The sequence below is a fragment of the Orbicella faveolata genome, unplaced genomic scaffold, assembly GCF_042242905.1.
Source record: "Orbicella faveolata isolate gen_17 unplaced genomic scaffold, um_ofav_v1 contig_2, whole genome shotgun sequence".
NCBI classification, from domain to species: domain Eukaryota; kingdom Metazoa; phylum Cnidaria; class Anthozoa; order Scleractinia; family Merulinidae; genus Orbicella; species Orbicella faveolata.
Genome location: NW_028301547.1, coordinates 29745307 through 29758918, shown reverse-complemented (window position 1 = coordinate 29758918; position 13612 = coordinate 29745307). Strand labels below are relative to the sequence as shown.

Genomic DNA, 13612 nt, shown 5'->3' with positions numbered 1-13612 from the left:
GAGCTTTTCATAGTCAATTCACATGCTTATAACGTAAAACTAATCTCGAATTTTAGTAACGCGGGCTGAGAATATAACCATTGGCATTTGTTCATGCCACCTAAAGCTAGACCGTGGAAAAAAAAAAGCAAAATAGTTATATCTTTTCCCCTAACTAGCTTATGAAAAATGCCCACGTACACAAGTTGTCCTTTAGCTACACGAAAAATAAGTTTTTAATTAATTATGTCGCAATCTGACAAAATTTTCCTGGCGACAGAAAAATTAGGACCCGGCCACAGTACGGTGGAGGAATTTGAAAACGGAGGTTTTACTCTGAAAACGCATCAAATATTTTCCGTTCACATTACGCCGGATGAATTTAAAAACGCAGGATTACCGTGACGCCATCGTTTTCGGAAACCTCCGTTTTCAACATGTTTGCCTTGCACACGAAAAACGAAAAGCCGGCGTTTTGAAATTCCTCTGGTTTGAAGAGCGTTCTCGAAAAGTTCCGTTTTCAAATTGTTTGCCGTGCACACGAAAAACGAAAAGCCGGCGTTCTCAGATTCCTTCGGTTTCAAGAGCGTTTTCGAAAATCTTCGTTTTCGTGACGGCCCGGGGAGTAGAAATAAAGATGGGTTTTCGAATTTCTCCGGCGCAGTGTGCACGCCGCCCTACATATTGCTAAAATTGCCTGTCTGGACACACGAAACCCTGATTTTTGCCGGCAGCAAGAAATTTTCTTAAAAGCTTGAGTGGAATTACCGGATAAAATATTTGAGGTATTGTTGCGTGATTGTGAAACATGACGCACAATTTTGACAAACCTTTCAACCTTAAATTAAAGATTTTTTCCTATCACAGCTGTTGTTTTGTTTCCGTAACCTCCAAATTTGATGGGACACGCGAGTAATTAATTGATGACATGGTTTAGTCACGTAGTAACGTATAGTATTGCATGCAAAATCGGTTTTTCTATTGTTAATTCTCTGAACTCCCAAACAACAGCTTCTGTAAGTTTTGGACGAAAGCCACATATCACGAAACTTCTTTCACGGTAAGTTTTATGCACAGGTACAAAGTTTTAAACTTCTTTGGGAGGTATTGCAGCACAAGATTTTAGATAATTCATATTGCAATGCATCGTATTACTGAATGGAGAAAAAAAAAATTCTCAGAAGTAATGCATCCAAAGATACAACAACAACAACACACTCACGATTAGTTCCCCTTCTAAACCATGCACCATCCCCCCATAAACACCATCAAACATCAATCTAAAGAGTGTGCAGTAGAACGTTTCATAAGCACCTTCTTGTCATAGGGCTGCAAGTACTTCAAGGATAGCTTTCGTTAGTTGCTCATTTAGAACATGAAGAGGCCGGATGAAGGGTTTATAAGAGAGTTATTTTTATAGCACCCAAGAGAGTCTAGAAATACAGGTAGCTTATTTTCTGAGGGGAATTTTCTAACCACGTGGATTGCCGGTCCAAGCGGCTTAACGCGCTTTTTCATCCTACACCACTGTGCACGAATAGCCATACCTAAAATAATAATTAAGAGAGGTTATCTTGAAAATAAGGCTTATATGCATAGGGGGCATAACTTTCTTAGCCTTTCCGAGCTAATTTAGCAGTAAGCAATTACTACGGTTCGGCTGTATATTAAAATATTTAAGATCATACACAATTATTTTTTGCCTGTTTCTCTTCAGACCCACTAAAATAATCGTTAAATTTTTCATCTATCAGTTTTCATAATGGCGCTTACTTTCAAAAGTAGTATAGAAAAAGCGACGAATTTTAAAACGACACTTAATCTCGATAGAACGGTGCATTTCGCCAGAAATCACATACATGTAATTGTTCTTTTAATGTTTCTCTGTAAACGGAAGTTATTGATTTTAGAAAATTCGGGAATAGCATACAATAATAAACTCGTCTAACGTGTATTTAGTACGAATGAAAACCTGACGAAACATCTCGTGTTCCTCTTCTTCGCCACTCCAAACCAGGCAATTATTTACTTCACTGATTAAGCCCTCCTCAGGAGGGCGGGATTATGATTTATGCTAAGACTTTCGCTATGGCAAATTAAGGAAATGATGTGAGAATTCCAACCCACTCAAAGGTTCGCTCAGTGCTGCTATAAAACCGAATTCTATCCTGCCCGCCTTTTAATTGAGAACTGACAGGCAGATCTACTCTAGCAATACCACTACTACCAGTATCAGAAGTTCGTTTCTGTTTATTCTTGAAAACTGTGAACTCCATGCTTTTCACGGCCCCCTTACGCGCTAAATAGTTGCATTTCTAAAGAAATGCCACGCGGCTAACAGGACGTGGAAGCGGGTGTGAAATATGATTATTTCTCTGCATGATGGAGAAAAGAGTCGTGGAGATGTACTCGTCCCTTGTACGCTTCACTATCGATGGTAGATCTCTCGGTTATTGATTTTGTTCTTGAACGTTAATTAGCCGGCTCGAAATTTACCTGAAATAAAACAGAATTGATCGACCCACGCATTTCCTTCACCGGACAGGAAACTTTAACTTGGTCTGGCTGTATGCCCTGACAAGTAGTAAAAACTAAAAACGTTCTTCTCAACACGTTCACTTGTGTTCAAGAGTTTGTAAAATACTTTGTATGAGACATGTTTTTCGAGATGATTTTTTTTTTTTTCACTCTTGTTTTATTTTGTCTGTTTTGTTCTTTGTTTCCAGAGCGGAAGCACCTGAAGGGATTTTATTTCATAATCTTCGCGTTATTTTTAGGGGACAATCATAGCTCAATCGAGTTATTTTTATCCTCAGTGTACAAGTCTCATTTTTAAATTGTTATTTTCACTGAAGTTATTGATCTCTGCCAAGCGGCAATATGTACGCACGTGATAGTTGTCAGCCCATCTGTCAAAAATAGGAAATGAACCTTTGAAAGACTTGCCTGGAGTTGTATTTTGCTATTATAAACGAGAAACAACAGGAGAACACATCAATTTTAAGTTACAAGCGGAGAATTGCAGTCTTAAACGTGTACCTCCTAACATTCTAAATAGCATGTTTTTCATTTCTTACTGAAATAACATATACACAATTCAGAAGTAAAATCTGGGTATTACATATGTATTTAGTTACTCGTAGCGTTTGCAGGCTGAATATATAATTCAACGAAAATGCTTTCATCAAACGTTTAGCATTGTCTCTCACGAAATGCTTTTAACGAATAGCATCTCCTCTCATGAAATCAAAGATTTTGAACGCAAGCAAGTGGTGTGATATATTTGCACTTAAAATTTTAAGATGAGCCGAATTATGTTTCAAACTATGCAAAATATCCTTGCGCGTGTGTGCGAAATTGGATCACAACAGATTTTGATCATTGGTTGTCTTACGTTATGTTTACGTTGAATCCCGTTGATATCAGTTGAGCGTTTATCACGTTCCTCGGTGGGTTTGACGCATTGTCAACACAGGCAGAACTCTCAGCCAATTTCAAAGGTGAATGAAATACGCGCTTTTGATTATCCGATTCTTGTTATTCCACGATGAGACAGGCAAACAATTCATTACATGATTTTGTTGACAGAGATTGGCGCGAAAAATGAGTCACGTATCATGTCATACAATTCGCGCACATTTTTCGCATTCTTACGAAAAGAAAAGAAAGTCGCAAAAATTTTTTTCTATTGATGAAAAAAAATTATTTTTTTAGAAAAAAAAAAACTACTCAAAGGACATGGTTTTCATCGCGTGAGCTACAAAACACTTTGTGTATATCTATTGCATTTATGTATTGCATTATTTTCTCTCAGCGGCACTCGAAGACTTCAAGACCCTGAGAAAGTGTTATAGACGGAATTGAGAACTGTTAGAGAGAAGAACTACAAAGTTGAACTATATGTATATATAAATGAAAGTTTGGAAAACGAGAAAGCGTTTGGTTTGCATTTTATAGAGCTTCAATCTTTGCCGTTTCATTATATGAGAACACTGACAAACCAAAGCCATATTTTTTTCACAGCTGTTCAGGGATGCAATATATTTTGCAATTTGTTGAGCCTTGCGTTTCAAGATGCTTTTGAAACAACTACCCCAAAATCTTTGTTTGTAACAATTTTTTGAAGTGCTGTTCAACATTTTCCCAAAGATCTGCTAAATGCTATTATTTTTCTTTTATACCGACTTGTACGTGATCTAATATCATATCCCGCTGACTTGAAATTTTTAAAATTCACCGAAATTCTAAAAAAAATTCATTTATCGCAAAACGCAATCAGGCGTGGGCCGAAATTAACATATATATTTTTAAACATCTGACACAAAGCAAGTACAAAAGAGAAAAAATAAGTATAATTAACGGCACCTTCATTGTTTTAGTACTTATTTTTCTTTGCTCATATTTCTAGAAAGAAAATATCAAAAAATAATGGAGATTTAGTTGAGCGCATTAATGTTAAGGTACTTCAAACGTGCATTCTTAAAACCCGTGAACTGCTGGATGTTTCCAAAACAAACAGAACGAAAATACTATTTCATTGTTATATATAACCCACTCTCGCTATAGCTTCCGGATCTGTTCCCCGAGTGTGGATTTAAACACGAATTTTACGGTTTTTTGACAGAAATTAGTTTCGTCGCGGTTCAGAAGTTACTCGAGGCTGACAAGGACATTGCTCTCCTGACTGCGGAATCTTCTCAGCCAGTAGCGGGGTTATTTCAATAGACACGTGTCACTGGCGATTGTTTGCGATGTCAAAACTGACTATCGGCAAAATCTCAAATTGAAAACAGTTGCTGCAGAGTGTTCACCTCAGTCGTTATCGGATCGCCGCTCGAGCGAGTCACAGCAATTGCAAGTCGACATGAAAGCTGTAGAGAAAGACGTGGAAGATATCTTTGCAGGTAATACATTTCTCAAGTCTCGATAGACTTTTCAGTTTATAATTTAGAACAGATATCTCAGCAGTCATCGCAAGTTAAGCCGTATTTGTGTACAAAGCATAACTACAGCCATCGCGTGACTTATCGTCGAAACTAACCCAGATATTTTTTGGCCTTTTCTTTTATTCAAAGCCTTTTATGTCTTTGAATCTGTTCCGCTATCGTAGCGAGGAAGACTCTTAAAATCGCAGCAAGTCTTCTACGTGAAAATACGTTAAGTATCTGGTAAACAATTTAGGAATTTCTGCTAGGAGGTGTAGGCGGATAGCTGGAAATTTCGACACATGACGTGTTGAAAATCGTTAACTCAATTAAGTCTGTTCCAGACACCTTTCGTTCATTTTGCCACGAGATTGTAGAGAACACGGTTTTAACGAGTTAATATAGTCGACACTTATAAACTTGTGTGTGCGTGTGCAAGACAGCCGATTTATACTTATTTGGAATTTAAAGGGTTGCCTCCGAGCGGTCGACTACATTTGTCGAAATGTATTCACCTGTCATATAGCGAATGTTTTCGTCGGCGAAATGGAATAAAATTATCAACTCGAAGTTCTCGTTTTTAATACCAGAAAATTCGCTATCGAGAAGGATCGCTCGAATGATCAACTTATATTACACTGTAGTTTCGTACAAGCCGGTCTCAAGGGAAACTGGACGCAGTTTCGTTCCAGTGTTTTGGAGGGAGGATGCCATAAGATTACAACTTCCGTATTCAGACAAAATCGGGAAAATAACTATAAAACCAGGATAAAGAAAAATAAGTTTACACTATGTTATATTAAACGCAAATAATGCTCATGATAATTTCATTGTTGAATTTGCGAGAGGAGACACGGTCGATATTTGCCTTCAATGCCAAGTTTGACTAAACAAGTTATAATTTCTTTTTTCTGCTTTTGTTTACATTTCGGCTTTCCATTATGCGGCCTGTCAAAGTGTGACATATTGCCCTTGGCAGTGGACTAAACAGCCTTCATAAAATATTCATGCGTGCAAATCACATGAGTATATTTCTCGATCTCAGCAATCGTTAAGCCGGTCTTCAGTTGTAGCGATCTTCTGCCGAGATCTGCGTGAATATTTCGTCATAGCATGTTCAAAACAGGACAAAAGTGATTCATTGGCAGAACAGCTTCACTACGATTCACGCGATATATATTCCAACAGGTTTATGCCAAACAGGAAGTTTATCAAAATGACAGGTATATTTATGTTCTTCAAGCCGGTTTCGCTGAATATTAGACTATGAAAACGTTAATCTGATGGAAAATTCTTTACAAGAAACAGGATTTGCAGAACTAAAAAATGGATTTCCGAGATGTGGTTTGACCCTGGCCCTAGGGATAAATATGAGATATTTCAGATTTACCTTGACCGAGGGGTCTTCAACATACTTGTCTGCTGTGTTATCGCGCTGTGTTCTTAATCGGTATTAACGCAACCGTATAAACCGCTCTCATCATATCTACCGCCTTGCTTAACTGTAAATCAGGTTAAAGTACAATAATTATTTTAAGATATCCATCTCGGATCTTCATTTCGAATGACTTCGCTCGAGCACTTGTTGCTAACTGTCGTCGGTTTGGCTTAGTGCCACCAAACCCGCGTCGGAGGGAATGAAAGGTTAGTAAGTCTTGTTTGATCCGGTGAGGCCCCAAAATAATTTTTCCTTTTAGCCTGGGGAAGTGCTTCTAGGAACAGACAATGGATGTTTTACGAGGAAGATTCATTTGAAAGAAAAACATCTGATACAATTGTAAACCGAATGAAGCTTAACCTGGTCATTGTTTTTCTCTGTTATTCCCATAATAAAAACGCCTACTTTTGGTCTGAAGCCGAACGTCATTTTAACATTTCCATGATTTGTTTTTGGGCTTGAATATGCTGTTAAGATGAGCTAGTTTGTTATTCAAAACAAAGCGGAGTAATGTCAGCGAATCACTCCGAAGTACATTTCAAAATTGTATGTCGATTGTTTTTTTTCCGTAATGGGGAGAAAAAAATAGTGGAATCTTCCTCTATAGAAAAAGTCAAGATCTGGCAAATTATCGGCGCTAGTTTTACATTGTTGTAAAGAGTGGCATATGAAATTCGGTGAGGAGAATTGACGCTTAGAACTTGCAGCAGAAAATGTTAGTAGAGCGAAAAAATTCAGCGCCCTTAGTAATGCTCTTAATTATAAATGTTACGAGACAACCTTATTACATTATTATATAACAGTGTTGTTATACAATTATATATTACGTAACCAATGTTTATATAATTTTAATGCCTTATTATAATATTTTGTATATGCCTGAATAGTCTCACGGCTATAATTATTTAGGACTCAAGTCTTAGTAAACACCACAAATTATCACAAAAAATAATGATTTTAAACGGTTGGCCAAACTCTACCGGACTACCGAAGATTTCATTGGGTGCTGGCAAAATAAGGCCCTGGAGTCATGTATAAAGACACCTGTTCTTTGCACAGGCAGGCCACCTTACCTGCATGGTCAAATGAGTTCCTTGTCTATCTGTAGAAAAAAATGCAATTGTGGAATGGTGTAATCTGAAGTGGTGATGAAACCAAAGTCGTTGACCGGCCACACCGTCAAATTTGTGTCTTGTCTGTCAGGCTATATCTGCTGAGGTTATCTCGAGCCTAAGATGTTAAGCGTGATTTTAAACGGCCTCTTGAAAGCGGCTTTTCTTTAAACGGCTTCTTGAAGGCGGCTTTTCTTAGAGTCACGTCTCAGCTAGGCTTTTAGTCCTGGATGCAAATGGTTAATGTACAGAACTTAATCTGCTATTTGCTTTTCAGAGATGGAGCTTTTCCTGGTCGATATTGCGGGCGACAGGAGCCTCAACGAAGAACAGCGTTTAAGACGAGACACCCTGGCAGAGAAAGTCTTAAGTTTTCGCCGGCAAAAGGATGTTCTGAAATCTGCATCATCCTATACATGTTCCTCCTGCTTGTCAAGAGCGTACGTGGAGCAAGTCAGCAACGTGGCCTGGCCCAAAGTCAAATATAACCGCCCCCGCTCGAACTCGTATCCGTTGATAAAGCGGTTGAACCCTCTACCTCGAGTAATAGAGGAAGACGAAACGGCACAAATAGAAAAACCGGCACTGCCTCATACACGCGTTCCTCAGGTTCAAACATTGAATTGGACGGATACCAAACTCTCGGACGAATGGCTGTACAAAATCAACAGGCTAAGATCTACTTTAACATCGTTAGATTCTTCCAGGGCTAAAGGCTCTGATCGCGCCGAGAGGATGCCGGGAGAAAAGCGCAGCAGTGTTGATAAGCGAGCTGCATTCGAAGCTTCCAACCAAGATTCGCCTGCAGGGTGTAAAAGCGTGTCGATCGAGCGCCTCAGAAGAGTTGTTAAAGAAGACCATATTCGCGATCGTCCTTGTGTCAGGAACAAGCCTATTTCTAAAACTGATCACGTGCGTAAACCAGATTCTACTTACATCTCGTTGATTAGTGGATTCACGCAGAAAGAATCACAGCGTAGAAGTCATGATGACGAGGCACACAATCACACAAAGGACTCTGACTCCAAAAAGGAGAAAAACTGTAAGAATTTGAAGTGCATACAAATGAACATGTTTGCTCCAAGAAATCTCTTCTGCTCTTCTCAAAGAAGCACTCGTCGTCAAATGTCGAACAGTTCCGAATATATTCAACAAATAGCAAGTCTAGGATGCTAGCTCCGACATGTAAAATGCGATCAGGCAGTTTTAAAACCTGGTAAAATAAGAGTGAAAAATGGTTTAGGTCATTTAGTGGATAAAATCCTTTGTTTTTCATTCATTTTACGACGATTTTCACATGATCATCTCAAGGTTTCATTGAATTAATTTGAATGACGGTGTTATTATCAAGGACTAGAATAGTGTGTGATCATGCTATCCTCAACGCCAGTGATTTCTTTGTGTGGGTAGATTTTATGGTGTCTGTTACTTTTTTGATCATTATTTCCTAGGTGAACTTTCTTGTCGTTCCATTAAAAGGTATTCTTTACATGTTACAATATAGAAAACTACCGATGGGTTCGCACCTGCCAAGCCTTTTCACCAGGACAAAAATCATGGACATTTGCGAAGCAGTTGATAAAGTTCTAAAGATCTCTTCTTTAGATGCTTGCTGTAGTAAAGTGAAATATGATTTAAATAAACAAATAATTTGTTCAGTGAAATATTGTAATTTATTATATTACAGGCACCAGTATTTTGGTGGAAAATTCACCACTCGTAAAATACGAGACCCCTCCTGGACTCAAGTGCAATATTTTCCGTATCGTCGACCGCCGTGTGATATCCCTTACGGGTTAAGTTGCAAATATATTCAGTGAAAGTGCAGTTCTTTGCTACAATCTAGAAGTCATGGACAACATGAGACACGAATGTTGTAAAACCAGTTAAAGATCTGACGAAATTTAGATTTTATCAAATTGAGTTAATGTATATTAAGAAATGATCCAGCTATGTTCGTTTGCCAAGCTTTGACCAAAGAATAAATCATAAGAATTTGTCATGCATTTTACTGGTAGTCGTTGATTGCCTTTTTACATGTTGCTTCCCTCATCGTTGAATGTTTGACGTTTTTTCCCATGCAGTGATTGACTTGTTTCCATGCCTCCTCCAGCCCCTTTGCGCCCAAGAGAAGTATGGTCACGTTGAATTAATTTAATGCCTTTCCTCTAACTATAATCAAACTTAAAAATATCGAGTATCCGTTAACTGGATTGATCATGATCTATAAAATTGAATATAGCGGTCTCTGGAAAAAAAAAAATTAAGAATCATAAGCTTGCGTAACCGGTCTAATGTACTATAATCAAACTGCAAGTCCCGGCCTCAGATTGGAATGAACATCTAACTCGTGTAGACAAGGACTTTGAAAGTACATGAAATGAAAAAAAAAGTTAATGAAGTGTCAAGTACCTAACCTTGTAAAAAAAAAAAAAGAAAAAGTTAAGTAGTAATTATAATTATTGGGACGCTTGAAATAACTAAAAAAACATACTCATTTACAAATATTAAAGTCACGAAAACAATTCATGACATCCAACTTATATCTCATGTTGATAACTTGATAAAGCAATTATGCTGTGCTGTGATAGGGCGGAGGTTCACCGGCGGACGCTTGGATCGTCTGTATGGCATTTTTCCCTGGTATAAACGACGCAAATTGTTTTCAATATGCTCATGTAGATCACAATATCCCGAAGTGAACACAAGTTGATATTAGGCTAGTATAAAAGAGTTTGCACAAAATATATCAGTGAGCTGATATTAAAGTACTTATGAGCTGATTACTTTAGCAGTGCAATTCCAAGTTATAGTTTGTTTTGTTCGTTTGCTTCCTCGCTGTCTGTGCAGGTTTCTGTGTGGCCATTGTATTTCTACAATGAAGTCCAGTAATGCGGTTGGATTATTAAGCGTCTCTTTTGTCGTTTCGAATTCCAGCCCAAAAATATCGGTTGCTATTGATGTGAGCGTTAATTATATTACACCTGTAGTTATTGGAGCAGTTCAATAACAATCATACGAGTCTCAGTAGTTCTTTTACCAGGTACAGGGAACAGTCGTCGCTGAAAAGGTCCTGTAGTTCTGTTGGTATGTGCTGATAAGTTGATAAACTAAAGTTACACGAGAACAAAAGAAACAAAACAAGTGTTGACGGAAGGTACAAACAGCCAATTGAGCATAACGGCTTTGCTTTGAAACTTATCTCTCAGCAGGAGGTAAAGCACAAAATTGAAAAGAACCAAGTCCTTTAAGAGACAGTATGCATTACTTTTTTTGATTGATTGATTGTTATCGGCCAAGTTATATCTGAGAGGGGTGAGCGGCTTAAGTTTAAGACCTTTTTTTCTGCTTTTACTACAGATTTAGCAAGATTTGCTGTACGCGTGCCTCGTACCACAATCGTTCTTGTTGATCCAGGCAGCAAAACAACAACTTAATACTGACCACAACGTGAAAAGCAGAACCATTCGTTATATCTGTTTATGTGCATGGTTGTACGTTAATTTACTAAGGTTTGTACATGTTATTTTATGACTCAAGTTTTTGCGGGCGCTTTCTCCACGTCTGAAAATGCCTCTAAAGATTTTAAGCAAATGTATTGCAAAAGCAGGTTTAAATATATTGGCTGTACAAAAATGACAAGCAACGATACTATATTTGCGTGAAAATGGATTAGAATGCGCTGGTATTTTAATAACGTTAATACAAAAAGTGCAAAGAACAGTTCTATCTATAATTCACTACAGGAATGCTTAAGTAATCAAAAGGTCGTCCATTACTGGTAACGGAAAGCAGAACAAATCGAAAATAATCCCATAAGCTTTGCACGTAATTGTCTTGCTTTATCTCACATCCAATTATTTGTTAGACCAGGCACAAGTGAGGTGCGCGAATGTTTGTGGCGTTCACCTCGTGAGCGTCGTTACGTAATTGCATTGGAAAGGCCATTCATCTGAGTCAACTTTTTGCGGGTTTTTCTCAGTGTTTGTTTGCTTGTTGTTGCACTCGACTCACTGAGATTCGTCAGAAATTGGTAAGAAGCTAAGAAATGTAATCACGTGGGAGCATCGAGCGCCTACAACTAAGTGTATTGAAACTATGTTCGTTTTATTTTGCAGATAGTTTAACACACCACAGGTGTTTAGAACTGGGAGCTTCGCTTTTCACTTCTTTCCAGACTTTTTAGCCGGTGTTGTTCAGAACGATGGCAAAGTGTTTTAATCCACTTCCACGTATATCGGAAGAAAGTGAAACAAATGGTGAAGTAGTGGCTGCTAAATCTACAATCCCTCGAGTTCAAAAGGTGCCTTGGACAGATGGCAATATCTCCCAAGAATGGCTGAGGAGAATGAGTTCCATAAAAATGTCTGTATTTGCAATTAAACCTGGAATAAATCTAATCGATACCATGAACGTTCAAGTAACTGAACCGAGACCAAAACACTTGATTAAAAGAAGCTATAGTACAGGGAACCTTAGCACATTTGCTGAACGATATCCTTTAGAAGGCGTCAAGGAAGGCAATAAAGGTTTTAGCCTCCATCAATCACTACCAACAAATTCGCTGATGGCGGAGGAAATTTCTACGCGTAAACCTGATTCTACATACATCGGTTTGATAAATGGAATCATGCCAACGAACACGTCTTGCTTAAAGCATAATGCGTAACCCAATTGGGGTTACAATGACAATTGATCTGTGATAGTGATATAGAGATTAGATGAACCTGAAAGCGGAATAAAATTAAATTAGCGGAGATAATGTTGAACTTGACGACAAAAACCTGTGCATCAGACAGCCCTGTGACCCCGGGCCATTAAAATTTATTCAGTGCAGCCATTTGGAAGTATTGTGCAATTGCTTGTAATAGCTTGAGAACCTCTAGGTTGTGGCAGGTATCGATAAATATTAAGATTGTTTTGTCAGAACCGATCCGCGTAACTGTGTTGATAGTCTATATTCATGAACATGAGGTCTTTGATTTTGTTTCGTACGAGAAAACCAGACGATGAACATTGGTGCTGTTTCTTATTGCCTTATACCAGATGCAAACACTGGTTTTATGCCTGATATAGTCTAAAAAGCCGTTTGTTTATTCCATGTTGCATATTACGCAGCGTATACGCGACAAGAATATCACTGAAACGAACCACTATCCTAGGAAATCGGTCCTTTGCAGTTTTAGGTAAAATCAAAACACGGTTACCATAGCAACGTTAAAAGCAATAGAGAAACAGTTCTTTCTCAAAATGCGTCTGAAAATATCAGCATCCCAAAGTGAAACACTTTCATGTAATCGGGAGAAAAAATTGACAAGAATGGCTCTCAGCCCTTCTCTAGCTTTTTCTCTTTCTCTATGTCACACTGTCCCATTCCCTTGTACGTCCGAGTGTTAATAAAACGGCTAGCAATCCACGCTATAGGTATAAATGGACCAGACATTCCATTGTAGTAATTAAAATAAAAATTATCTCCTATTGTCAATGTCACTTTCGATATGCATGTGAAAGGACTAAGACCAATTATTTCTCTGCGTCGCCAGGTAACACTCTTTCGAGAGAACTGTTATCTGACGAACTGCCGCAAAGACTGCTGGTATCGGTGCCAATGACTGAGACGAAGCGATAACGCCTAGCTCTGATGGTATCAGTTACCATTTCGTCATAGCGTTCCACCATTGCATGTCGGAAATAAAAGCTGGTTAAATTATTCAGTATCCATTTTCCGTGAGGATATTTATTTTTCTCGATGTTTTACCTCTTAATTCAGTTAAGTAAGATAGTCTAGCTACCAAATAGTTAATACCCGTCATTCGTTACTCTTGCATGGTATTCATCTAGCAGGCTCCAAATCGCACCATAAAATCTGAGGAAACTAAGGTACTTAATTTCGCAGGTCTTTTATTCGCGGGTCTTTAATTTCGCGATTTATTAACAGTCGCGAAAATCGCGAAATTAAAGACCCGCGAATAAAAATCCTCGCGAAATTTAAACACGCGAAATTTAACACCCATATAGAAAATTCAAATCACAGAAAAAAAAATGATTAACATGCAACAACAACAACAACAACAACATATACAGGATATGTATCGACAAATACACAAACTATTGCTGGTTTTACTGGTAAGTTCCATTTTGTATCTTCTGTTGTTAAA

The 13612-nt window shown here is 38.1% G+C and overlaps 1 protein-coding gene and 1 long non-coding RNA gene across 4 annotated transcripts; both read left to right on the top strand.

Moving 5' to 3' along the window:
* Positions 1-970: 970 nt before the first annotated feature.
* On the top strand, positions 971-9895 carry LOC110063966 (uncharacterized). Of its 3 annotated transcripts, none has more exons than XM_089290748.1 (2): positions 971-1039; positions 7732-9895. In XM_089290748.1, exon 2 carries the CDS (start codon positions 7734-7736, stop codon positions 8628-8630), a length of 897 nt encoding a protein of 298 aa, XP_089146874.1. In that variant the 5' UTR covers positions 971-1039; positions 7732-7733; the 3' UTR covers positions 8631-9895. The 3 variants fall into 3 exon arrangements, with proteins under 3 accessions (XP_089146874.1, XP_020626623.2, XP_020626624.2); XM_020770964.2 differs by lacking the exon at positions 971-1039 and adding an exon at positions 4549-4883; XM_020770965.2 differs by lacking the exon at positions 971-1039 and adding an exon at positions 5810-6127.
* A 77-nt stretch (positions 9896-9972) lies between these two features.
* On the top strand, positions 9973-12933 carry LOC110063990 (uncharacterized). Its single transcript, XR_002298284.2, has 3 exons — positions 9973-10669; positions 10815-10966; positions 11573-12933. It is a non-coding gene; the product is annotated as an uncharacterized LOC110063990 (long non-coding RNA).
* The last annotated feature ends 679 nt before the right edge of the window (positions 12934-13612 follow it).